The sequence below is a fragment of the Heteronotia binoei genome, chromosome 15, assembly GCF_032191835.1.
Source record: "Heteronotia binoei isolate CCM8104 ecotype False Entrance Well chromosome 15, APGP_CSIRO_Hbin_v1, whole genome shotgun sequence".
NCBI lineage: Eukaryota > Metazoa > Chordata > Lepidosauria > Squamata > Gekkonidae > Heteronotia > Heteronotia binoei.
In genome coordinates, this window is record NC_083237.1 from 61,131,914 (window position 1) to 61,156,368 (window position 24,455).

Sequence of the window (24,455 nt, forward strand, 5' to 3'; positions counted from 1 at the left end):
AGGGCCCCATCAGAGCCAGCGCATAATTGTTCCTTGACCCCAACGGAGGACTAAACCTTTAATGTGCTTTGGTAGTGTATGTTTGTGCTTTTTTTATCGCAGCAGCCGATAAATGTCAAAGTTCGTTTTCTTCACGGCTTGCAGTGTTTCTGCGATGGTTGATAAACGCGGCGAGGGCCTAAGAAAGCTTTGGCTGCCTCTGAAACTTTTTTTTTGTCCATTGGGAAGCTGTATGAGGAAAGGAGGTAGTATTTTACGAGGAAGAGAGAAAAAGAGTCTGTGTGGGATTCTTCATTCATCGCAGATCTCCAGTGCCGTGTTAGGAATCTGTGGCCACTGGGTGTTTTTGTTGTTGGATGTTTTAAGAAAAACCTTCAGTGCTTTAATGTTTGTGCTATGGAGGAAGGAAACATGGAATGCACATCTGTCTTCAGTAACAAATAGGAAATTGAATGAAATGTTTGAAACAGGCTGTGGAAAACAGAACCTGCAGGTTATGTAATGCTAAGAAACACTTCCCATTGTTTTCCAGCAGGATTCAAAGTGACCCCTTTAGGATTCCACTCATAGCCTGGGTTTAGTTAGTGCCTGTTTAAAGTTTTTTTGGGGGGGAGACTTAGTGAAATTCAGAGGTTACAGGGTTAAATTAAGTTGCTTAAAGCAAGGGTGTCCAACTCATTTGTTATGAGGGCCGGATCTGCCATAAATGAGACCTTGTCGGGCTGGGCCATGTGTGTACCTGTTTAAGATTAGGTAGCAGAGATACAAACTTTATAAAGGACACAGACAAACACAAAGATTTTCTTTTTCAAAAACTTAAAACGTTAACACTTGTTGGTCTTAAAGGTGTTTTCTTTGTATCTCTCCCGTGGGATCCAGGGAACTGGGCAAAGGAAGCTCTGGCTCTTTCCTTTCTTCTCCAGGGGACTAGGAGGAGTCTCAGCCAACAGAAGGAAGAGAGGCTTGGCTCAGTAGCTCTGCTGTGTGATTGAGGGAGCCTGGCAAAGCAAGCTATTCCTCCTCCCTTCCTCCCCAAAGGAGGAGCCTCAGCCAATGTAGAAAATAGAGGTTTTGCTCTGTAGCTCCTGTGCCGTTGGGCAAACCTTGCAGAGCAAGCTGTTATCCGGAAGGAAGCAAGAGAGGGAGAAGGGAGCAGATGACAAACCAGTTGCTCGGGGGGTCTGATAGGAACCTTCTGGGGGCCTAATTCGGCCTTCGGGCCACATGTTCGACACCCCTGGTTCAGAGTGTTTGATAGGCTCAAAGAAACCCAGGTTCAAAACACTCCTCTGCTACGATATCTGTTGGGTGGTTTGAGGCTAGTCTTTCTCTTTCTGTCTTTATTTTGTGATTATATGTATATAAAATCTCAAGAGAAAAACTAGCCTCAAACCACCCAGCAAGTATCATGGCAGAGTAGTGTTTTGGGGTGTGTGTGAAATAAACAAACATTGATAAGATAGAAATACTGCAGTGTTTCATTTATACATAAACAGTCATATTTTGGCCCGATAGGAGCAAAAATCAAAAAGTGAAAGAAACCATCATTTATAATAATCAGTATTGTCTAATGAATTGTGATTAGTAACGTTTTCCTATCTATAGGATTGTTAAAGCAAGCTATTCCAGTTTGAGCCAGTTTGGCGAGCCAGTTTGGTGTAGTGGTTAAGTGTGCGGACTCTTATCTGGGAGAACCAGGTTTGATTCCCCACTCCTCCACTCGCACCTGCTGGCATGGCCTTGGGTCAGCCACAGCTCTAATAGAGAGCCAGTTTGGTGTAGTGGTTAAGTGTGAGGACTCTTATCTGGGAGCACCGGGTTTGATTCCCCACTCCTCCACTTGCACCTGCTGGAATGGCCTTGGGTCAGCCATAGCTCTGGCAGAGGTTGTCCTTGAAAGGGCAGCTGCTGTGACAGCCCTCTCCAGCCCCACCCACCTCACAGGGTGTCTGTTGTGGGGGAGGAAGGGAAAGGAGATTGTGAGCCGCTCTGAGACTCTTCGGAGTGGAAGGCGGGATATAAATCCAATCTCTTCATCTACCTCACAGGGTGTCTGTTGTGGGGGAGGAAGGTAAAGGAGATTGTGAGCCGCTCTGAGACTCTTCGGAGTGGAGGGCGGGATATAAATCCAATATCTTCATCTACCTCACAGGGTGTCTGTTGTGGGGGAGGAAGGTAAAGGAGATTGTGAGCCGCTCTGAGACTCTTCGGAGTGGAGGGCGGGATATAAATCCAATATCTTCATCTACCTCACAGGGTGTCTGTTGTGGGGGAGGAAGGGAAAGGAGATTGTGAGCCGCTCTGAGACTCTTCGGAGTGGAGGGCGGGATATAAATCCAATATCTTCTTCTTCTTCTTCTAAACAGATCTTTGGTTGTTAAATATAAATTATTTAAATACTTTTGTTTTGGTCTGGTCTGTATATAATTGCACTTTCATTCTTAACATTTCTAACATTTCTGACCTTCAGTCATTACAAGCATAAACATAAATACATACGTTACTCAGCTCCGGCTCTTAATCCTTTTGGGCTTTTATCATTTTGTTCTTATTTTAGTATTTAAAGCTTTCTAGCCTAAGTTTGATCAGTATATGCAAAAAATACTTTCCTATCCCCGTCTTTCTCAGTCTACCTCATAGGGCGATGGTGAGGATGAAACTGGGACCCATCTGCATTCCCCTGAGCTCCTGGAGATTTTCCTATTTTAAAATCTTAGAGTAGGAAAGGACTTCCAGGGTCATCTAGTCCAACCCCCTGAGTTCACAGGATTAGCATTGCTGTCAACTGGCCATCTAGCCTCTGTTTCAAAACCACCAAGGAAGGAGAGCCCACCACCTCCTGAGGAAGCCTCTTCCACTGAGGAGCTACTCTAAACTCACAAATACCTCCCCCCTAAATTCACAGGATCTTCATTGCTGTCAGATGGACATCTAGCCTCTGTTAAAAAACCTCCAAGGAAGGAGGGCCCCCCCCCCCAAGGAGGAAGCCTGTTCCACTAAGGAACTGCTCTAAACTCACAGATACCTCCCCCTAAATTCACAGGATCTTCATTGCTGTCAGATGGCCATCTAGCCTCTGTTTCAAAACCTCCAAGGAAGGAGAGCCCACCACCTCCCGAGGAAGCCTGTTCCACTGAGGAACCGCTCTAACGGTCAGGAAACTCTTCCTAATGTTTAGTCAAAAACTCTGCTGATTTAATTTCAACCCGTTGGTTCTGGTCCAACCTTCTGGGGCAACAGATAACAACTCTGCGCCATCCTTTATAGGGACAGCCCTTCAAACACCTGCAGATGGTGATCATACAAAATAGACCAGGCAGAAGCATTAATTCCTTACTTCTAAGTAGAAGAAATAATTAAAACCCCGGCAGTATAGGTTGGTGTGGTTTAAAAGGTAAACTTCTAGTCCGCTTTAAAAACGAGATAGACGGGGACTTGCTCGTGTGTCACCGTGTGGCCCCTTTTTCATGCCTTCTAGGCATTTCTGTACACGTGGAAACACAGGCGCCTCGTGTTCCAGAGTAGCAGATGCGCTCTGGGCGTTGCCCAGCAATGTATCTATTCCCCCCCAGGGAGTCCATTCATAGGTACAAGAGATGCGCAGTCACTCGGTTATGATGCAATATGTTTCACGGGCAAAATTGCAAGGTAGCTATTTGGAGACACCGTTTGTCGCAAGGCAGTATGGCCAGCTGCTTTGATCGTGCGTGAAATACTTGGCCACTCTGGACTCTCATTTTTGAGACCCAAGCCCGGCTTCTTAAAAAATGTATAAAATACACATCTGTGTCTCTTCAGAACTGTGCGGATGATCAGAATGGGTATAAACACGTGTGTGGAAGTTCTCGATTGTGCGTATGGGTGGGGATGGCACGGTGAGAATCAGACTGACGTTTCGGCCTAGGGGGACCTTTAAGCTTATACCCAGAATAAAATTCTGTTGGTCTTGAAGGTACCACTGGACTCAAGACTTCCTTCTGAGTTATTCAAGAGGGCTTTTGCTATGCAGGCAATAGAGTCACAGTGCACGCAATGCATCACAAAGTTATTTGGATAAATTGTTAGGGACCGAGGCCTATAATGTTGTGTATATGGCGCTGTGAATTGAATCCTGATATGTAATTTCACATTAATTAATGTGTCACGTTAACACTTCTGCTTTGCTTCAATTTGGGGTTGGGTTTTTGTTTTTTTTATTAAGATTTCTGGTTGGTTCTGCAACCCAAATCCTATTTTATTGTTTGTTCAACATCCCATCCTCTTGATTGTATTGCCTCAACTCTGCGTGATCCATCTTGAGTCCCAGTGAGAAAAGCAGACTATAAATAAGATAAGTAACTTAACTGTGCCTTTGAGCTGCACCAGTGTTCATGGGCTTTTTTTTTGTAGAAAAATGCATATATTGCATATTAGGCCCCACCCCTGATGTCACCATTGTTTTGCACAGGGCTTTTGGGGGGGGGGGTCAGCAGGAGCTCATTTGCATATTAGGCCACACCCCCTGATGCCATCATTGTTCCATGCAGTGCTTTTTTTTAGAAAAAGCTCAGCAGTGACTCATTTGCATATTAGGCCCCACCCCTGATGTCGCCATTGTTTTGCACAGGGCTTTTTCTGGGGGGGAGCCCAGCAGGAGCTCATTTGCATATTAGGCCACACCCCCTGATGCCATAATTGTTCCATGCAGTGCTTTTTTTGTAGAAAAAGCTCAGCAGTGACTCATTTGTATTTTAGGCCATACCCCCTGATGCCATCATTGTTTTGCACAGGGCTTTTTCGGGGAGGAGCCCACTATGAGCTCATTTGCATATTAGGCCACACCCCCTGATGCCATCATTGTTTCATGCTGTGCCTTTTTTGTAGAAAAAGCTCAGCAGTGACTCATTTGCATATTAGGCCACACCCCCTGATGCCATCATTGTTTCATGCCGTGCCTTTTTTTTGTAGAAAAAGCTCAGCAGTGACTCGTTTACATATTAGGCCACACCCCCTGATGGCACCATTGTTTTGCACAGGGCTTTTGTTGTAGAAAGAGCCCAGCTGAGACTCATTTATATATTAGGCCACACCCCGTCATATCACCATTGTTTCACATAGGGCTTTTTTGTAGAAAAAGCCTTGCGGGAACTCATTTGCATGTTAGGCCACACCACCGACACCAAGCCTGAGTTCCTGCTCAAAAAAAGCTCTGCTGATAACGGGGTCTGTGTTCAGCATTCCTGCCTGTCCAGTTCTCACAAGGTTTGGGCTTCTCCTGGCCGAGGGGTTTTGTCGCCTCAGCTGGCTGGTGATTCTCTTTCTGCAGCCCATATGATCCCACCCCAAATCAAAATGTCAGATTCTGCAAATAACTCATTCTGGTATTGCAGTGCGGCTCCATGCGGAGCTACTCCAGCCGGAACCCGTTGATTTTTTTTTTTAATGAGCGTAGACTGGTGTAACTCTGCATAGCGACTCTGCTGTCAATCTGAAGTCACGCCTTCTTCTCCCAGGGGACGCTCAGTGAAGCTGTTGGGGCAATCGGTGCAGAATGAGCAGAAGGAAATAGTACTTTGCTCAGAGAAGAAGTAGACTGCAGGTTTATACCCCGCCCTTTTCTCTGAATCAGAGACTCAGAGCGGCTCACAATCTCCTATACCTTCTCTCCCCGCAACAGACACCCTGTGAGGTGGGTGGGGCTGAGAGGGCTCTCACACCAGCTGCCCTTTCAAGGACAACCTCTGCCAGAGCTACGGCTGACCCAAGGCTATTCCAGCAGGTGCAAGGGGAGGAGTGGGGAATCAGACCTGGTTCTCCCAGACAAGAGTCTGCACACTTAGAGCTATGGCTGACCCAAGGCCATTCCAGCAGCCGCAAGTGGAGGAGTGGGGAATCAAACCCGATTCTCCCAGATAAGAGTCCACTCACTTCACCACTACACCAAAAGAGCAAAATTAAAGTGGGGGATCTGCAAGTAGCTGTAATCATGGTGACAAAGCTAGATGGGTTTAAAAGGGGGTTAGGGAGATTTGTGAAGGAGAGGTCCATCCGTGATGAGTAAAGGGAACCACCAAATACAAAAGGTGCAGACCTCTGAACCCCAGTGCCAGTCGCTTGAATCCCAGGCAACGTCAGGGAAAGGCCTCAGCCTCCCTGCCTTGCTTTTGGCCCTTCAGACTACCAGCTGTCCCCTGTGTGAAACAGGATGGCGGACTAGATGAAGCCAGTTTGGTGTCGTGGTTAAGTGTGCAGACTCTTGTCTAGGAGTACCGGGTTTGATTCCCCACTCCTCCACTTGCAGTTGCTGGAATGGCCTTGGGTCAGCCATAGCTCTCTTCTCTGGGAGAACCAGGTTTGATTCCCCACTCCTCCACTTGCAGCTGCTGGAATGGCCTTGGGTCAGCCATAGCTCTAATAGAGAGCCAGTCTGGTGTAGTGGTTAAGTGTGTGGACTCTTATCTGGGAGAACAGGTTTGATTCCCTGCTCCTCCACTTGCAGCTGCTGGGATGGCCTTGGGTCAGCCATAGCTCTGGCAGAGGTTGTCCTTGAAAGGGCAGCTGCGGTGAAAGCTCTCTCAGCCCCACCCACCTCACAGGGTGTTCATTGCGTGGGAGGAAGATAAAAGGAGATTGTGACCCCTCTGAGATTTGGAGGGCGTGATAGAAATGCAATATCATCATCGTCATCGCTCTGATCTAGGAAGGCCCTTCTTAAAGAGAACAGACTTCCTCAAATGAAGCGGGGCGGTGTGGGATCTTTTTATCTGTTTTTGCAGGGAGCTCAAGCCCCCTGTTATCAGCGCTCAGCTAGCATCCTCCTGCTGTGTTCTAAGGCGCAGGTTCTGTGAGCGGCTTGCATTGGAAGAGAGGACCTCTCCCCTCTCTGCGGCGGCGCTGATAGCAGCCGGTGAACAGGCACCGGCCGTTGGGCGGGGTTGCCGCAGGAATCGAGGAGTCTTGGCGCAAGGAATGCGCCCCGCAGCCCAATTAAATCACCCACGCTCATGTAGGCAGTCGCCTGCGATAATCCAAAATTTGGATCCAATTTCATGCTTGCGCTGCACAACAGAAAAGAGAGTTATTTCAGAGAAGAGAGCCTCATAAATAATGGATGCTAAGTGAGCAGAGTGCTCCCTTGGCGAGTGGAGGGCTTGGGCTTGTCGTTTCCTGCAGCCAACAAGACTGTCGTTTTGCAGGGCAAAGCCTTTCACCCCCCACCCCCCTTGCAGATTGAATTTCCTTTCGCGTGTTTCTGCCGCTCTGAAAGCAGAATGTTTCCTTTGGCTGACAAGAGGTGCCTCGTAAAGATGCCTTTCTGCCTCTTTACTCGTGAATTCCTAACTGGCTGTTCTTTGTGCAGTTAAGCCACAGAATGGATTTTGCAGAGTTGGTCAAGCTCTGCGTGCTTTAAATCAAATAATCCATAGAGTCGGGAGGGACCACCAGGGGCATCTAGTCTAACCCCCTGTACAGCGAAGGAGATTTGCAAATGCCTCCCCTCCCACAAACATGCACAGTGACCCCCCTGCTCCATGCCCAGAAGATGCCCCCCCCCCTAAAAAAAACCCCTCCAGGATCTCTGACCAAACTGGCCTGGAGAAAATAGCTCCCTGATCCCAAAGGGGCGATCAGCATTTCCCAGGGCATGTACGAAGGAGCCATGAGAACTAAGCACTGGGGAAGGACGGTGGCTCAGTGGTAGAGCATCTGCGTGGGAAGCAGAAGGTCCCAGGTTCAATCCCCGGCATCTCCAAAAAAGGGTCCAGGCAAAGAGGTGTGAAAAACCTCAGCTTGAGACCCTGGAGAGCTGCTGCCAGTCTGAGAAGACAATACTGACTTTGATGGACCAGGGGTCTGATTCAGTATAAGGCAGCTTCATATGTTCACTGATGCAGCCCTTCCTGCCTTCCCTTTCATGATCTGCCTAAGTTCACAGAATCAGGATTGCTGTCAGATGGCCGTCTAGCCTCTGTTTGAAAAGCTCCAGAACCAGGGGCCCTCTTTACATCTCTCTTTGGTAGGTGTCCTACAGGGCTTTTTTTTTTTGTGGCAGGAGCTCCTTTGCATATTAGGCCACACACCGCTGATGTAGCTCTTGGAGGATTGGTTACATCACCGGTGTGTGGCCTAGTATGCAAAGGAGTTCCTGCTACAAAAAAAGCCCCGGTGTCCTACGTCTGTTCAGCCGTCTCTGGACCGACCTGATCAACCGGGGGCCATGCCAAAGCGTGTGAGCTCACGTGTCACAAAGTTGCCTTGAGCTCTGCATGTGTGTTGAGTGCTGTCGAATCACTTCTGACTTAGAATCATAGAATTGGAACGGACCTCCAGGGTCATCTAGTCCAACCCCCTGGTGTTGGGTCTTCCCCTTTTCCTTGCCTCTTGTTTTTTAGTTTCCGTCTGTTTGGTGCCAAGGTACAGGTAGAGTTTGCTAGGCAGGTGCTATCGAAATGTCTTTCTGTTACAGGGTTTGCTCCTGGGACTGTGGGCACGATCAATACTCCCTCTAAGCTGTGGAGTCTTGTGAGGAAAAAATTCTGCTTTGTGAGCTACTGACATTAAAGTTGTGAGCTCCTGCATCAATTAGTTTGCTCGTGGGCTGTTTTTCCTGAGCCAGGGCAAAAATGTGTGAGCTGGAAGCTAAAAAAACCCTGTGAGCTAGCTCGCACAAACTCAGCTTAAAGGGAACACTGGGCATGATAGGAAGTTATCTTGAAGCATTGCTGATGACTGCAAGGATCTTATCTTTGTGTCTCGCAGGTAAGCAGCAAGATGGCCGAGAATCCGTCGGAGCGTCCATCCGGGGGCATCACCCCCATGCAGCAGATGCTGGCATCTGGGACCGGGGCCCTCTTTACATCTCTCTTTGGTAGGTGTCCTGCATTTGTTCAGCCGTCTCTGGACCAATCTGATCGACCGGGGTGCGTGCCAAAGTGTGTGAGCACATGCTTTGTGAAGCTGACATACTCTGAAAGGGCTAATCCCATTACAGTTGCCTTAACAAGGTCGGTGGGTTGTATGAACCCTTGGGGAGGAAGGGGGAGAAGCAGAGTTGGCTTTGCCAGGCTCTCTCAAAGAGTCAAAGGGGAGGAGCCTCAGCCAATGGAGAAAATAGAGGCTTTGCTCGGTAGCTTCTGTGCGATTGAGCAATTCTGGCAAAGCAAGCTGTGATGCAGAAGGAAGCAAGAGCAAGAAGGAAGCAGATGACAGCCAGTTGCTCAGGGGCTTGCTAGGAGCCCTCCAGGGGCCTGATTCGGCCCCTGGGCCACATGTTCAACACCCCTGGCTTAGCTCATGAAAAATTCCATAGTTGAAGGTGAGACACGTTGTGGTTAGCGTGCTGAGCTATAATCCTAAGAATGCTTCCACAGGAGTAAGCCTTTTGAATAAAATGGGATTTAGTTCAAAGCAGACCTGGTTAGGGTTGCTTTCTCATCCAAGGTGTGTATTATTGTGCCTTAATTTTATTCTCTGCTAGTTGAATTCTTGCATTTTATTGTGCACATCGTTGTAAGACCCCTTGAGCAAAAAGAAGAGATAAAAGTCATTTGATAAGTTGAGGGGGAGGGGTGCCCCCGACTTGAAATGAGATGGGGAGGGTTCTAGGCAGGACTTTTTTTGAAGCAGGAACTCGTTTGCATATTAGACCACACACCCCTGATGTAGCCAATCCTCTAAGAGCCTTCATGGTAACCTTCTTCTCCAACTAAAGCCCCCTAAATCGGGGGTGTTGAACATGCGGCCTGGGGCTGAATCAGGCCCTCGGAGGGCTCCTATCAAGCCCCGAGCAACTGGCTGTCGTCTGCTTCCTTCTCCCTCTCTCTTGCTTCCTTCTGCGCAACAGCTTGCTTTGCAAGGGCTTGCTCAATCACACAGGAGCTACAGAGCAAAGTCTGTATTTTCTCCATTGGCTGAGGTTCCTCCCTTGGGGAGGAAGTGGGAAGGGAGAGCTTGCTTTGCCAGGCTCTCTCAATTGCACAGCAGAGCTACTGAGCCAAGCCTCTCTTCCTTCTATTGGCTGAGGCTCTTTCCCTTCCTGGTCCCCTGGGGAAGGAAAGAGCCAGAGCTTCCTTTGCCAGATAACCTGGATTCCATGGGAGAGATATGAAGAAAGCACCTTTAAGAAGAAGAAGAATTGCAGATTTATACCCCACCCTTCTCTCTGAATCGGAGACTCAGAGCGCCTTACAATCTCCTATATCTTCTCCTCACCAAAACGGACACCCTGTAAGGTGGCTGGGGCTGAGAGAGCTCTCACAGCAGCTGCCCTTTCAAGGACAACTGAGATAGCTATAGCTGACCCAAGGCCATTCCAGCAGCTGCAAGTAGAGGAGTGGGGAATCAAACCCGGTTCTCCGAGATAAGAGTCCACACACTTAACCACTACACCAAACTGGCTCTCACAAGGACAGCTCTGCAAGAACTATGGCTGACCCAAGGCCATTCCAGCAGCTGCAAGCGGAGGAGTGGGGAATCAAACCCAGTTCTCCGAGATAAGAGTCCACACGCTTAACCACTACATCAAACTGGCTCTCCCAGTTTAAGACAACTCTCTCTGGTTTAATGCAACCTGTGCTAATGTTTTAAGCATGTTTTATTTTTAAGGTTTTTGTTTTTTTAAAAAAAATCTTTAATTGTGTTTGTCTGAGTTCTTTATAAAATTTATATTTCCGCTACCTAATCTTAAATAGGGACACATCCAGCCCAGCCTGACATGGCTCGGCCCAACATTGTCTCATTTATGTCGGATCCCACCCTTATAACAAATGAGTTCGACGCCCCTGCCCTCAGTGTTATATCTGCCATGCCCCTTAATGGCTGTGTATTACAGTGTTTCCACGTTGTGTGTTTCAGTAACCCCTCTGGATGTGGTAAAGATCCGGCTGCAGGCTCAGAGGACACCGTTCTCCAAAGGTGAGCAAGAACTCCTCTGTATCCTGGGGGAAGGGAGCCAGTGGAGAAGTATCGTTTGTCTCTCTGAAGCTGATGGCCCAGAATAGAGTTGCTTTTGTTTTGTGGAGGTGTGTTTTTTTTTTTTGTCTGTTCCACATAAGCTAGTGAACACTTCGGGAGATTGTTGCTCCGTTTGTTACAAAGACAGATAAATATTATTTAAAAAGTAAATTCTGTTTGTAATAATCGTTTGGATGCACTGTATTTTTAATATGCTAGTTGCGATCGTTTCATGCCGAGTAAAATTGCCCCTAGTCGTATTTTTATGTTCCTAAAGTAACAGAATGACTTTCAATCTGAAAAAGAAAAAAGAAGGGCTAATGTGACATTTTTTTTTTTCAATTTTTCTCAAAATTTCCATTTTTTCCCCGGGTGGGCGGGGGGGGGGGGAACTGGAAAAAACCTGGGGGTTTTTTTTGAGCTTCATAATTTCTGGAAATTTTACATCTCTAGTCCTGGTCCCGACCTAGTGGAATCGGCTCCCTACCTGGCTTATTAGCCTTCCGTAGGGCCTGTAAAACGCAGCTGTTCCACCATGTTTTTAGTTGAGGCTGCTGTTCTTGATCTGTTTGGCCTCCCCTGTCGGCACTGTCTCCTGTGCTATAACATGGAATGATATCTGCCATCTCTATGGGATAGCATCTTATTATGATGTGAGACGGACTGGCTGGGCAATATGTGGTGATATGGTAAAGTTTTCTGACTGCTGTCGAGTTGTCTGTTTATAAAATGTTTTTGTTGTATTTTATTGTTTTATCGTCTGTTGTACTCCGCCCTGAGCCCTACGGGGAATGGGCGGAATAGAAATGTACTAAAATAAATAAATCTAAATCCAGAAGAAAATTTACATTTAAAAGAAAATTTCAAAAGAAGCTAAACGAAGAAGGGACCTGCGGGGTGGGGAGGGAACGACTATTTGCCTGTTATCTTTCTGCGGTTGGGCTCTCCCGGAGATCAGCCATTCTCCCCCTCCCCACCTACACTCCCCCCCATCCCCGGCTGAAGGCCCCTCGTGTCTCCTCAGCTGTCCCCCCCTCTCCCCACGTCCCTCCCTTCAGCCTGTCTCTTAAGTATATCCATGTTGTGTCTTTCAGTGTTGTCAGTACAGTCTATGCCCTGGAGTATTCAGCAGCCCAAATGTGAGTATTTTAGGCAGTTTTCCTGTCTCAGTTCCCTGTGCGTTGCAGCTCTGACTCCCTCGGTCGCCGCACTGTCCAAACGGAGAGTGCTGTGAGTTGGTGCTTTCCTTCCCTCTGTCCTCGCAGCTTAGTGGAAAAAGTGTTCCTGCTTCTCCTTCACTTGTGGGGGGGGGGGGCACTGGTCGAGGGACAAAGGCCAAGCGATGGGCTCTGCCGTGGGCAAGTCTCTCTCTACTCCCCCCCCCCCGCACCTTCCCCATCTCCCATATGGAGATCTGTTGAAAGGATTACAACAATAAGGAATGTGCGACACTTCAGAAATGTCCAAGGTATTGTATAAATGCCAGGGATTAAGGGGCAAGGGTGGAGTGGGAGTGGTAGAAGAAGATGATGATACTGGATTTATATCCCGTCCTATACTCTGAATCTCAGAGTCTCAGAGCAGTCACAATCTCCTTTACCTCTTCTCCCCCACCCCCAACAGACACCCTGTGAGGTAGGTGGGACTGAGAGGGCTCTTCCAGCAGCTGCCCTTTCAAGGACAACTCCTGCAAGAGCTATGGCTGACCCAACGGCCATTCCAGCAGCTGCAAGTAGAGGAGTGGGGAATCAAGCCCGGTTCTCCCAGATAAGAGTCCCCACACTTAACCGCTACACCAAACAGATCCACCAGGATTAGCAGAGATTCTCCCCAAAGGATCCATGCTGGAAAAGCAGAATTTTCTGTCTTTGCTTATGGTGCTCCTTCGTGTACGCCACCCATATCTGGGGGTAAAATCAGAGCACCGGATCAATCATAAGGTGTTCCTTGCAAGAAAGTGGCATTCTTACCGACTCTGCCCCTTGGTTGCCACATTCTGCCTAAGTGAGCTGCTCCGTCTCCTCCCCGCTCCGCGCAGGTTCCCCGCATTTCCCATCCTGACCCAGACTTGTGAGGTGGGGGGAGCCCAGTCCCTCTGGTGTTAAAGGTCAGGCTGCTCTGAGGCACCGTCTTCTGTTGCAAAAAAGGAAAAAAAGCACACGCTATAGTCCTTCCTGGCGTGTGGTATAGTCCTTCCTAGGCTATACCACTTTCGACTGCACGTGGGGGAGTTGCAAATATGAATGCTCCTCATGTTTTAGCAGCCCGTGCAACATGGAAAGCTACCCTGTCGAAGCCACCCTGGTTTGCAGCCTTGGTCGGTCATTCAAGGGCTGGTTTGTCCTCTTGAGGACTGCAGTCTTCCGTTGCTTGCTGTGAGCCAAGTCCTTTTGCCAACTGAACTGCCCCTCTCTGGGCCTCCTATGCAAACGTCTCATGACGTTAAAGAGCAGCAATCATATGTGTCTTCCGCATACCTTGTCATCAGGCCTTTTTTGTAGCAGGAACTCCTTTGGATATTAGACCACAAACCCTCTGATGTAGCCAATCCTCCAAGAGCTTACAAAGCTCTTAGTCCAGGGCCTACTGGAAGCTCCGGGAGGGTTGGCTACATCAGGGGTGGGTGGCCTAATATGCAAAGGAGCTCCCGCTACAAAAAAAGCCCTGCGTGGCATGAATTTGCTGAGTCAGGTAGAGTAGAAAATAATTCCTCCCGTCTGTTCCTAATGTGCTTCTGGGGCTTGGGGCAGCATGGAGCCAGCTCTGTCGCTCGGTCTGAGCAAACATTTTGTCTGTCTCTTATCCATCTTCCTTTTCCATTCTCTTTTCTGAAATCCCATCTCACCTGTGTCCAAAGAGAAGGCAGTAGATATCTTTTGGTGGTGGCGGGTTTATCTTGCCTTTGCTGTGTTCGCCAATTCATTCTCATATACTTATGATCTAGTGACGTATCTACTCACTGTCGGGGATCCCAAAAGAACTCTAGTGGTGCAAATAAAAAAAAAGATTCATTCTCTTTTGTCCATTGGGTGATAAGTGACTAACAATAACTATTCACTCAATATTGATGTATCACAGAGTTTTTATAGGACGGAAGAAAAAAGGGTTTTCCTGTCTTCTATGGAGCTGGGCTCTGTTTCAGGTATGGAAGAAGAAGAAGAAGAGTGTAGATTTATACCCCACCCTTCTCTCTGAATCAGAGACTCAGAGCGACTTGCAATCTCCTATATCTTCTCCCCCCACAACAGACACCCTATGAGGTGGGTGGGGCTGAGAGGGCTCTCCCAGAAGGTGCCTTTTCAAGGACAACTCCTGCCAGAGCTACGGCTGACCCAAGACCATTCCAGCAGCTGCTAGTGGAGGAGTGAGGAATCAAACCCGGTTCTCCTAGATAAGAGTCTGCACGCTACACTACGCCAAACTGACTCTCTTAATCACTACACCAAACTGTGCAGAACATAAGAACATAAGAGAAGCCATGTTGGATCAGGCCAACGGCCCATCCAGTCCAACACTCTGTGTCACACAGTGGCCAAATTTTTTTTTATATATATATATAAAAAAAAATTTCGGCCAAAAAATTTTTGGGGCCACATACACACACACACACACACACACACTGTAGCTAATAGCCACTGATGGACCTCTGCTCCATATTTTTATTTAAACCCCTCTTGAAGGTGGCCATGCTTGTGGCCGCCACCACCTCCTGTGGCAGTGAATTCCACATGTTAATCACCCTTTGGGATGCCTGTACAGCATATTTGGTCCAGAACGTGTCATCTTTGCGTCTCTCACGTTTTCCTTTTTTTAAAAAAGGCCTCATGATCTTCTCTTGTGATTCGTTCCTGAGGCTGTTGCGTTCTGTGAGTCAGGCTGAAGAACTTTTAACCTCAGCGCTTTGAGGCGGACAACAGATGCATTACGCAAGACGCAATTAACCTCCAGACTCCTTACCACAGATGCTGTTGGCACAAGCAGCTTAACACTCGAAGGAAAAAAAGATAAGCGCACGTATTTACGAACTGAATGGCCGTTAGTCGTTAGCAAAGAGTGAAACCAGAAAGGCGGCAGAACCCGAGCTCGACAGTTCTTCGCCAGCAGCGTGGCATTTTCCAAACTCCATGGGGAATTTCAACAGGATTCAAGAACATTGATTATCCCTTCCCCCTCCTGCTTTTAGCAGCGCAGCGGTGGAAGGGAGCCAGGCGCTCCCTGCGTAGCCTTAGATGACTTCCTGTGGCTGATGGACTGGCACTAACACATCTGGATGGCTTAGCAACTGTAACTAGTAGGGTGGCAGGCGCCACAGTCCTCCGGGGAGTGATCGGCTGGGCTCTGCTCCTCTTGTTTTGCTTTGCCGTAATGGATTGCTGGTGGGGCCGTAGCTACAGGGGGGGGCATGGGGCCATGCCTCCTCAGCTCTGGCCTCCTTCCTCCTGGGTACGTCTGTGTTCCAGCGCTAGAGTAAGCTGTACAGATGTCTGGAGCCCTCCCAAGTGCCACAGGGGAGAGAGACCCCCTCCATCCATAGGAAGCTGCCTTAGACCAAATCAGATCATGGGTTCATCAGAACCAGTTTGGTGTAGTGGTTAAGTGCGCGGACTCTTATCTGGGAGAACCGGGTTTGATTTCCCCGCTCTTTCACTTGCAGCTGCTGGGATGGTCTTGGGTCAGCCATAGCTCTCTTAGGAGTTGTCCTTGAAAGGGCAGATGCTTTGAGAGCTCTCTCGGCCCCACCCACCACACAGGGTGTCTGTTGTGGGGGAGGAAGATAAAGGAGATTGTGACCACTCTGAGATTCGGAGTGGAGGGCAGGGTATAAATCCAGTATCATTTTCATCTTCTTCTTCAGCGGTGTCTATTCAGACTGGCAGCAGCCCTCCCAAGATCTCAAACTGAGGTCTTTCACATCACCTCCTACCTGTTACCTTTTGGACCAGAAGTGCCAGGGATTGAACCTGGGTTTTTCTGCATGGTGGTGCTTTCCCACTGAGCTACAGCTCTTTCTCTGTCCATCTCATCGTGACCTCTGTAGGCTGGGTTTTGCTTGTACATTTATTTCAGTTGACAAGCGTGCGTTTCCTTTAAAATTTCTGGTAAGTTATTTCTGTGTTTACCACGTTTTCTCTCTACTGTTGCTGCTGCTGCTGTCAATTCCAGTGTTTTAATTTGGCCTGATACCAAAGGGAATTGGCCTGATACCAAAGGGAAGGTACACGGACAGCCATGATAGGAGATAACTAGGATGAGAGAAGCCAGTCTGTTGCAGCGGCTGGAATGTCAGAATTAAGATCGGAGAGGCCCAGGTTCGAATCCCCACTCTGCCATGGAAGCTTGCTGGGTGACTTTGGGCCAGTCACAGACTCTCAACCTAGCCTACCTCACAGGGTTGTTGTCAGGTTTGTATCACCCCTGGCACAAACTATAATTCAATAAACAGTATTTTCAAATATACAGCAAAGCACTAGATATTCATAACAACAATACCACAATACATGCATACACTAAAGAAGCCAAAACTGCTCTCAGTAGTTAACTACTGAGTCTTGGAATATTTGAAAATACTGTTTATTGAATTATAGTTTGTGCCAGGGGTTAATACGAGTTGTACTGGGTTTGATACCTCTGGAGCTCTGTATTGTTGTTTGATACCTTTGGCACCGGCTACTCCAATTTATATGGATACTTTTTAGTTTGTTTGAACTCAGAGATGTGGGCAAGATCCTTGGAGAGGTGAAAGCTATCACCTGTGCTCTCATCTCAAACCTTTCCTTTTGGCTGATAGAAACTGCCAAAGGGGGAGTGTCCATGTGGGTAAGGGGAGTGGCATATCCTTCCTTGAGGAGGGCGGGGGTTATGTAACCCATGCTCAGGCAATGTTTAGACCAGGGATGGCTAAACTTATTTAAAATAAGAGACACATAGCATAAATGTCAGATGTTTGAGAGCTGCAAGTCATGAACATGCTTGAGAGGAGGGAGGGAGGAAAATAGATGGGGGAAGGGGGAGGGAAGGAGAAGTGGAAAGAAAGCAACTTTAACTTTAAATGCGTTCTTCAAGCTGCCAGCAAATCGGGTGGTGGGGGCTTTGAGAGCCATACAGTATGTATCACGGACAACTACTTCTAAGGTGTCCTTGGAACAGTTTAGCCCGTGCTAAATGCATTTTCCCTCAGGTTAAGGGCTAACAGAGTCTGCTCAGGTAGTCTGTCTTCTCTCAGGTGCCAATCAGAATATCACAGCTAAGTTTCGTAGTGCTTGTCTTTGTATTAGAAATGCGTATATTACTTGATTTTATTGATACTTTTATTAATTTTACTGTTCTATTTTAACCATGGATAATTTTGCCATTCTGTGTTTAAATTTGTTTAATTATTAGGCTTTTTTGTTGGCTTGGTGCTGTATGAATAAATTGTAAGGTAAAGGTAGTCCCCTGTGCAAGCACCAGTCGTTTCCAACTCTGGGGTGACGTATCATGACGTTTTTACAGCAGATGTTTTTCTGGGGTGGTTTGCCATTGCCTTCCCCAGTTATCTACGCTTTCCCCCCAGCAAGCCGGGTCCTCATTTGACCGACCTCAGAAGGATGGACGGCTGAGTCAACCTTGAGCCGGCTACCTGAACCCAGTTTCCGCCGGGATCAAACTCAGATCGTGAGCAGAGAGCTCGGACTGCAGTACTGCAGCTTCACCACTCTGCGCCACGGGGCTTTACAAAAATAAATCGTACTATTGTACAATATGTGTGAAAGAGCCACAGTTTGACCATCCCTGGATTAGATCTTTTTTTCTGGGAGGGGAAGAAATGCTCCCTGTTGGAGAACTTCTGGCGGGTCTCCTCCAATCTTCAGTTCCTGACTGAAGAAGAAGAAGAAGATATTGGATTTATATCCCGCCCTCCACTCCGAAGAGTCTCAGAGCGGCTCACAATCTCTTTTCCCTTCCTCCCCCACAACAGACACCCTGTGAGGTAGATGAAGATATTGGATTTATATCCCGCCCTCCACTCCGAAGAGTCTCAGAGCGGCTCACAATGTCCTTTCCCTTCCTCCCCCACAACAGACACCCTGTGAGGTAGATGAAGATATTGGATTTATATCCCGCCCTCCACTCCGAAGAGTCTCAGAGCGGCTCACAATCTCCTTCCCCTTCCTCCCCCACAACAGACACCCTGTGAGGTGGGTGGGGCTGGAGAGGGCTCTCACAGCAGCTGCCCTTTCAAGGACAACCTCTGCCAGAGCTATGGCTGACCCAAGGCCATGCCAGCAGGTGCAAGTGGAGGAGTGGGGAATCAAACCCGGTTCTCCCAGATAAGAGTCCACACACTTAACCACTGGGCAAAGTTCTTGAGCAGGTGGTGGCTTCTCAGCTCCAGGGGCTCTTGGAAGACACTGATTTTCTGGACCCTTTTCAAGCTGACTTCAGGCAATAATTTGAGACAGAGACTGCTTTGGTTGATGACCTTTTCTGAGAACTAGGCAGAGGGGGAATGTGATCCTACTGGTTCCGCTGGATCTCTCGGCAGCCTTCGATTCTATCAACCATAGTACTCTACTGAGCCACCTTCTGACACCGGAGGTCAATGGTGGTTCAGGCCTGGGGGAGGCGGTCTCAGAGGATGGTGCTGGGGAATTCCTGCTCTGCCCCATGACCGTTGACCTATGCGGGTCCTCAGGGTTCAATCTTATCCCCCCTGCTATTTAGTGAAGCCGCTGGGAAGAGGCCGTCAGGAGATACGGGCTGCAGTGACACCGATGTGTGGACGATACCCAGCTCTGCCTCTTTTTCCCCATCTAATTCGAAGAATGCTGTTGACATTGTGAACATTGTCCCATCTAAGCTGCAGAGTCTTGTGAGCAAAAATTCTACTCTGTAAGTTATCGGTAGTAAAGTTGTGAGCGACTGGCATTAAAGTTGTGAGCTGCTGCATCAGTTAGTTTGCCCTGGGGCTATTTTTCCTGAACTGAGACTATGGGCGTTTTCGCACTGACCTTAAGCCGGAGCGACGTCCCTCTTCACCGCGCAGCGTCTGCACGGTTTTTGCACTAATTGCTCCACAGCACCTGGAAGAGCCGCAAAGTCCCGCGGCTTTTGCGTCGCAAATGTAAACTGGTTTTTGGCGGTTTACATTTGCGACCCAAAAGCCGCGGGACTTTGCGGCTCTTCCAGGTGCTGCGGAGCAATTAGTGCAAAAACCGTGCAGACGCTGCGCGGTGAAGAGGGACGTCGCTCCGGCTTAAGGTAAGTGCGAAAACGCTCAAAAATGTGTGAGCTGGAAGCTAAAAAACTGTGAGCTAGCTCACACACACTCAGCTTAGAGGGAACACTGGTTGTGAACCTTTGCTCGTAATGGGCTGGATGAGGGCAAAAATGTGGAAACTTAATCCTTACAAGACAGAGTGGTAAAGCTGCGGTAGTGCAGTCCAAGCTCTGTTCATGACCTGTTCAATCCTGGCAGAAGCTGGGTTCAGGTAGCCGGCTCAAGGTTGACTCAGCCGTCCATCCTTCCGAGGTTGGTCAAATGAGTACCCACCTTGCTGGGGGGAAAGTGTAGATGACTGGGGGAGGCAATGGCAAAACATCTCATAACAAGAAGTCTGCTAAATAAACGTCATAATGCAATATCACCCCAGAGTTGGAAATGACTAGTGCTTGCACAGGAGACTACCTTTACCTTTAGAAAAAGGCCAACGCCAAGCTGGGAATTATTAGGAAGGGAATTGAAAACAAATCAGCCAGTATCATAACGCTCCTGTATAAATCAATGGTGCGGTCTCATTTGGAATACTGTGTACAATTCTGGAAACCGCACCTCAAAAAGGATATTATAGCATTGGAAAAAGTCCAGAAAAGGGCAACTAGAATAATTAAAGTTTTGGAACACTTTCCCTATGAAGAAAAGTTAAAACGCTTGGGGCTCTTTAGCTTGGAGAAACGTCGACTGCGGGGTGACATGATAAAGGTTTACAAGATTATGCATGGGATGGAGAAAGCAGAGAAAAGTACTTTTCTCCCTTTCTCACAATACAAGAACTCGTGGGCATTCAATGAAATTGCAGAGCAGTCGGGTTAAAACGGATAAAAGGAAGTACTTCTTCTCCCAAAGGGTGATTAACATGTGGAATTCACTGCCACAGGAGGTGGTGGCGGCTACAAGCACAGCCAGCTTCAAGAGGGGATTGGATAAAAATATGGAGCAGAGGTCCATCAGTGGCTATTAGCCACAGTGTGTGTGTGTGTGTGTGTATTTTGGCCACTGTGTAATACACAGTGTTGGACTGGATGGGCCATTGGCCTGATCCAACATGGCTTCTCTTATGTTCTTATTAACTGAGCACAAGGAGAGGCCCTCCTGACTGTCCTGTCAATCAAAGAAGCTCGTTCGGTGGGTACGCAAGAGAGGGCCTTCTCTGTGGCAGCCCCATGATTACGGAACAAACTTCCCAGGGAGAAGCGCCTGGCTCTCTCTCTTTCAGTCTTTAGGAGGCAGACGAAGACAGTTTTGTTTAGGACAGAATTTGGTTACGTTTAGCCGCAGTCCTGAATTGTGATTTTAAATTTTCTGTTTTTCTGTTTTTTTATGTATTCTCTCTATGTTGCAAGTTGCCTTGAACTCAGTAAGAAGAAAGGCATCTAGTAACTGTTTTAAGTAAATAGGTAACTCCTCTGCTTGCACCCCTGACCTTTTGAGGCAGCGCTTGGTGTTTGCAATTAAGGCCTAGAAACTTTGAGACCGTGGTTCACTTAGTATTGAATTTTGTTCTGGATACTCTGTTCTGTGCCGGGCAGCTGCTTTAGGAGGTATACAGGATTGCACGTCTTGTACTTGCGAAGGTGGTATCGAAGGGTGGGAGCTCGAGAGCAGGGTGCCCTGAAATGGAGTCCGATTGACAATTAAGGATGTCTCATTCCTAATAGCGCAGCTCCTCTCTCCCTGCTAAGGATCGTTCCGTTTTGTCTCCCCCACCCCCATCTCCAACAGGGAAATGCTTCCTTTACTGCAACGGCCTCATGGATCACCTGTACGTGTGCCAGAACGGGAACAGCTGTACGGCGTGGTACAAGACCCCCACCCGTTTCTCGGGAACCTTGGTAAAGTCCTGACTCTGACGGGGGACCTGGTGGCTTTTGCATGGTCAGCTCCTATGGCGGCCGGGGGGCCTTGGGGCTTCGTAATTGGGGAGTGAGCCGTAAACTGGCCCACTTTCTCTGGCTTTTAGCTTTCATGGGTTGTGTGGCGGAGCCGTGGGGAAGGTCATGGAAGCTTCAGCTGTCTCCCCCTATGTAGGACAGGGTGGGGGAGAAAGCTCCTTATTGTGGTCCTGTCACACAGCAGGGGACCAAGAATGCCTGCTGGTGGCTGCCACCACTCTGGTGAAGGGTCTGCATGGGGCGGGCCCAGACCACCCACCCCACCCCTATATATTCCTTGTAGTAAAATCTTTTTAACCATGACCATGGAGACTTGAGGACCCAGGCAGTTAAACAACAATGGCAGTAAGTAGTTCTTTATTCACGGTCCTCCGACCAGCTTAATACAAACAAAAACATAAAACATAAAAACAAACCCATCGCCTCTTACACAAAATTCCTGACTCCTACTATTACACATATTGTTAAAGCTCATAACCAAGATTTACACTCTCAATTTCCCTCCTTTCCAACTGAGCAGTTTATTTACAGTGCTGAAGCAACAGGTGGGAAAATAAAACTTGCACTATAAGTTTTATTTTCCCACCTATTGGGGGTTTTTTGGTAGCAAGAACTCCTTTGTATATTAGGGCACACACCCCTGATGCTTATCCTGGAGCTTACAGTAGACCCCGTACTTAGAGCCCTGGAAGCTCTTGGAGGATTGGCTACATCAGGGAAGGAGTTCCTGCTGCAGAAGAAGAAGAAGAAGATATTGGATTTATATCCCACCTTCCACTCTGAAGAGTCTCAGAGCAGCTCACAATCTCCTTTCCCTTCCTCCCCCACAACAGACACCCTGTGAGGTAGATGAAGATATTGGATTTATATCCCGCCCTCCACTCCGAAGAGTCTCAGAGCAGCTCACAATCTCCTTTCCCTTCCTCCCCCACAACAGACACCCTGTGAGGTGGGTGGGGCTGGAGAGGGCTCTCACAGCAGCTGCCCTTTCAAGGACAACCTCTGCCAGAGCTATGGCTGACCCAAGGCCATTCCAGCAGGTGCAAGTGGAGGAATGGGGAATCAAACCCGGTTCTCCCAGATAAGAGTCCTCACACTTAACCACTACACCAAACCGGCTCTGTATACACACACACACATGCGCATACCCAGAGTAAAGGTGGTGCAAAACAGAGGCGATCCTGGGAAATGTAGACTTTTCAGTATAACTCCAAGGCAGGCTTCTCTTGGAGCCTGTAGGCCTTACTAGGCTCAGGATCATGACACCATCTAATATGGGGGGTGGGTGATTTAATCCTTCTTTGCCTGTTCCACGCCCTGTGGGTGATTTAATCCTTCTTTGCCTGCTCCACGCCCTTCTCCGTTCTGCTGTTTTTCTCCCTTCAGGATACCAAGTGTGAGTTTCCTGTTGCCATTATATAATTAAAAGCCCATTTGGAGGGAGAAGCGTCTCAGAATGGTTTGGCATGGCAATGTTAGGGCGGAGTTGGACATTTAGAGGGCAATCTTCATTCATTCCCCAGATAAGATTCCCCTTTCTCCCTGAAGATATCACTGGGATGAGGCAGTCGAGTCTCTGGGAGGGCTGAAATAAAACAGGAGGGGGTACTTGAGAATGTTCGGCCTACTACGCGCCTCTCTCTTGAACTGTTCTGCCACATTTGTCTTCCCTCAGGATGCTTTTGTGAAGATCATACGCTACGAGGGCATCCGATCCTTGTGGAGCGGCCTGCCACCCACTCTGTGAGTCTATCGCACTCTTTTGCCAGGTTGTCCATCGTATCACCAGTTGCTCTTATTTAATTTTTGCTGTCAAGTTACAATCTAGAAGCCTTGCTGGGCAAAATCCCTACCTTAATGAGTTTTCACGTTGTACTGTTTTTGCTGTTAATTAAATGTAGTGATGTGTTGGCAAATGTTGTACTCTGCCCCGGAGCCCCCCCGGAAGGAGGGGATTTATAAATTGAATCCATCAATAAACTTAGTGTTTTCAAAGCATAAGAACATGAGAGAAGCCATGTTGGATCAGGCCAACAGCCCATCCAGTCCAACACTCTATGTCACATAAGAACATAAGAGAAGCCATATTGGATCAGGCCAATGGCCCATCCAGTCCAACACTCTGTGTCACAGAAGAATATAAGAGAAGCCATGTTGGATCAGGCCAACGGCCCATCCAGTCCAACACTCTGTGTCACAGAAGAAGATAAGAGAAGCCAGGTTGGATCAGACCAATGGCCCATCCAGTCCAACACGCTGTGTCACATAAGAACAGAAGAGAAGCCATGTTGGATCAGGCCAGTGGCCCATCCAGTCCAACACTCTGTGTCACATAAGAACATAAGAGAAGCCCTGCTGGATCAGGCCAATGGCCCATCCAGTCCAACACTCTGTGTCACAGAAGAACATAAGAGAAGCCATGTTGGATCAGGCCAGTGGCCCATCCAGTCCAACACTCTGTGTCACATAAGAACAGAAGAGAAGCAATGTTGGATCAGGCCAATGGCCCATCCAGTCCAACACTCTGTGTCACATAAGAACATAAGAGAAGCCATGTTGGATCAGGCCAATGGCCCATGCAGTCCAACACTCTGTGTCACATAAGAACAGAAGAGAAGCAATGTTGGATCAGGCCAGTGGCCCATCCAGTCCAACACTCTGTGTCACATAAGAACATAAGAGAAGCCATGTTGGATCAGGCCAATGGCCCATCCAGTCCAACACTCTGTGTCACAGAAGAACATAAGAGAAGCCATGTTGGATCAGGCCAGTGGCCCCTCCAGTCCAACACTCTGTGTCACATAAGAACATAAGAGAAGCCCTGCTGGATCAGGCCAATGGCCCATCCAGTCCAACACTCTGTGTCACATAAGAGAAGCCATGTTGGATCAGGCCAGTGGCCCATCCAGTCCAACACTCTGTGTCACATAAGAACATAAGAGAAGCCATGTTGGATCAGGCCAGTGGCCCCTCCAGTCCAACACTCTGTGTCACATAAGAACATAAGAGAAGCCCTGCTGGATCAGGCCAGTGGCCCCTCCAGTCCAACACTCTGTGTCACATAAGAACATAAGAGAAGCCCTGCTGGATCAGGCCAATGGCCCATCCAGTCCAACACTCTGTGTCACAGAAGAACATAAGAGAAGCCATGTTGGATCAGGCCAGTGGCCCATCCAGTCCAACACTCTGTGTCACATAAGAACATAAGAGAAGCCCTGCTGGATCAGGCCAATGGCCCATCCAGTCCAACACTCTGTGTCACAGAAGAACATAAGAGAAGCCATGTTGGATCAGGCCAGTGGCCCATCCAGTCCAACACTCTGTGTCTCATAAGAACATAAGAGAAGCCCTGTTGGATCAGGCCAGTGGCC

The 24,455-nt window shown here is 48.2% G+C and overlaps 1 protein-coding gene across 2 annotated transcripts in view; it reads left to right on the forward strand.

The window, feature by feature from the left end:
• Window positions 1-24,455, forward strand: part of SLC25A39 (solute carrier family 25 member 39) — a 52,911-nt gene that overhangs the window by 15,343 nt on the left and 13,113 nt on the right. Inside the window, exons 2-6 of one of the 2 annotated variants that reach the window (XM_060256082.1) lie at window positions 8,740-8,848; window positions 10,834-10,893; window positions 12,027-12,071; window positions 20,915-21,024; window positions 22,760-22,827. In XM_060256082.1, coding sequence (XP_060112065.1) covers window positions 8,740-8,848; window positions 10,834-10,893; window positions 12,027-12,071; window positions 20,915-21,024; window positions 22,760-22,827 — 392 coding nt within the window. The remainder of the gene's footprint in view (window positions 1-8,739; window positions 8,849-10,833; window positions 10,894-12,026; window positions 12,072-20,914; window positions 21,025-22,759; window positions 22,828-24,455) is intronic. The other variant, XM_060256083.1, reaches the window with a different exon arrangement.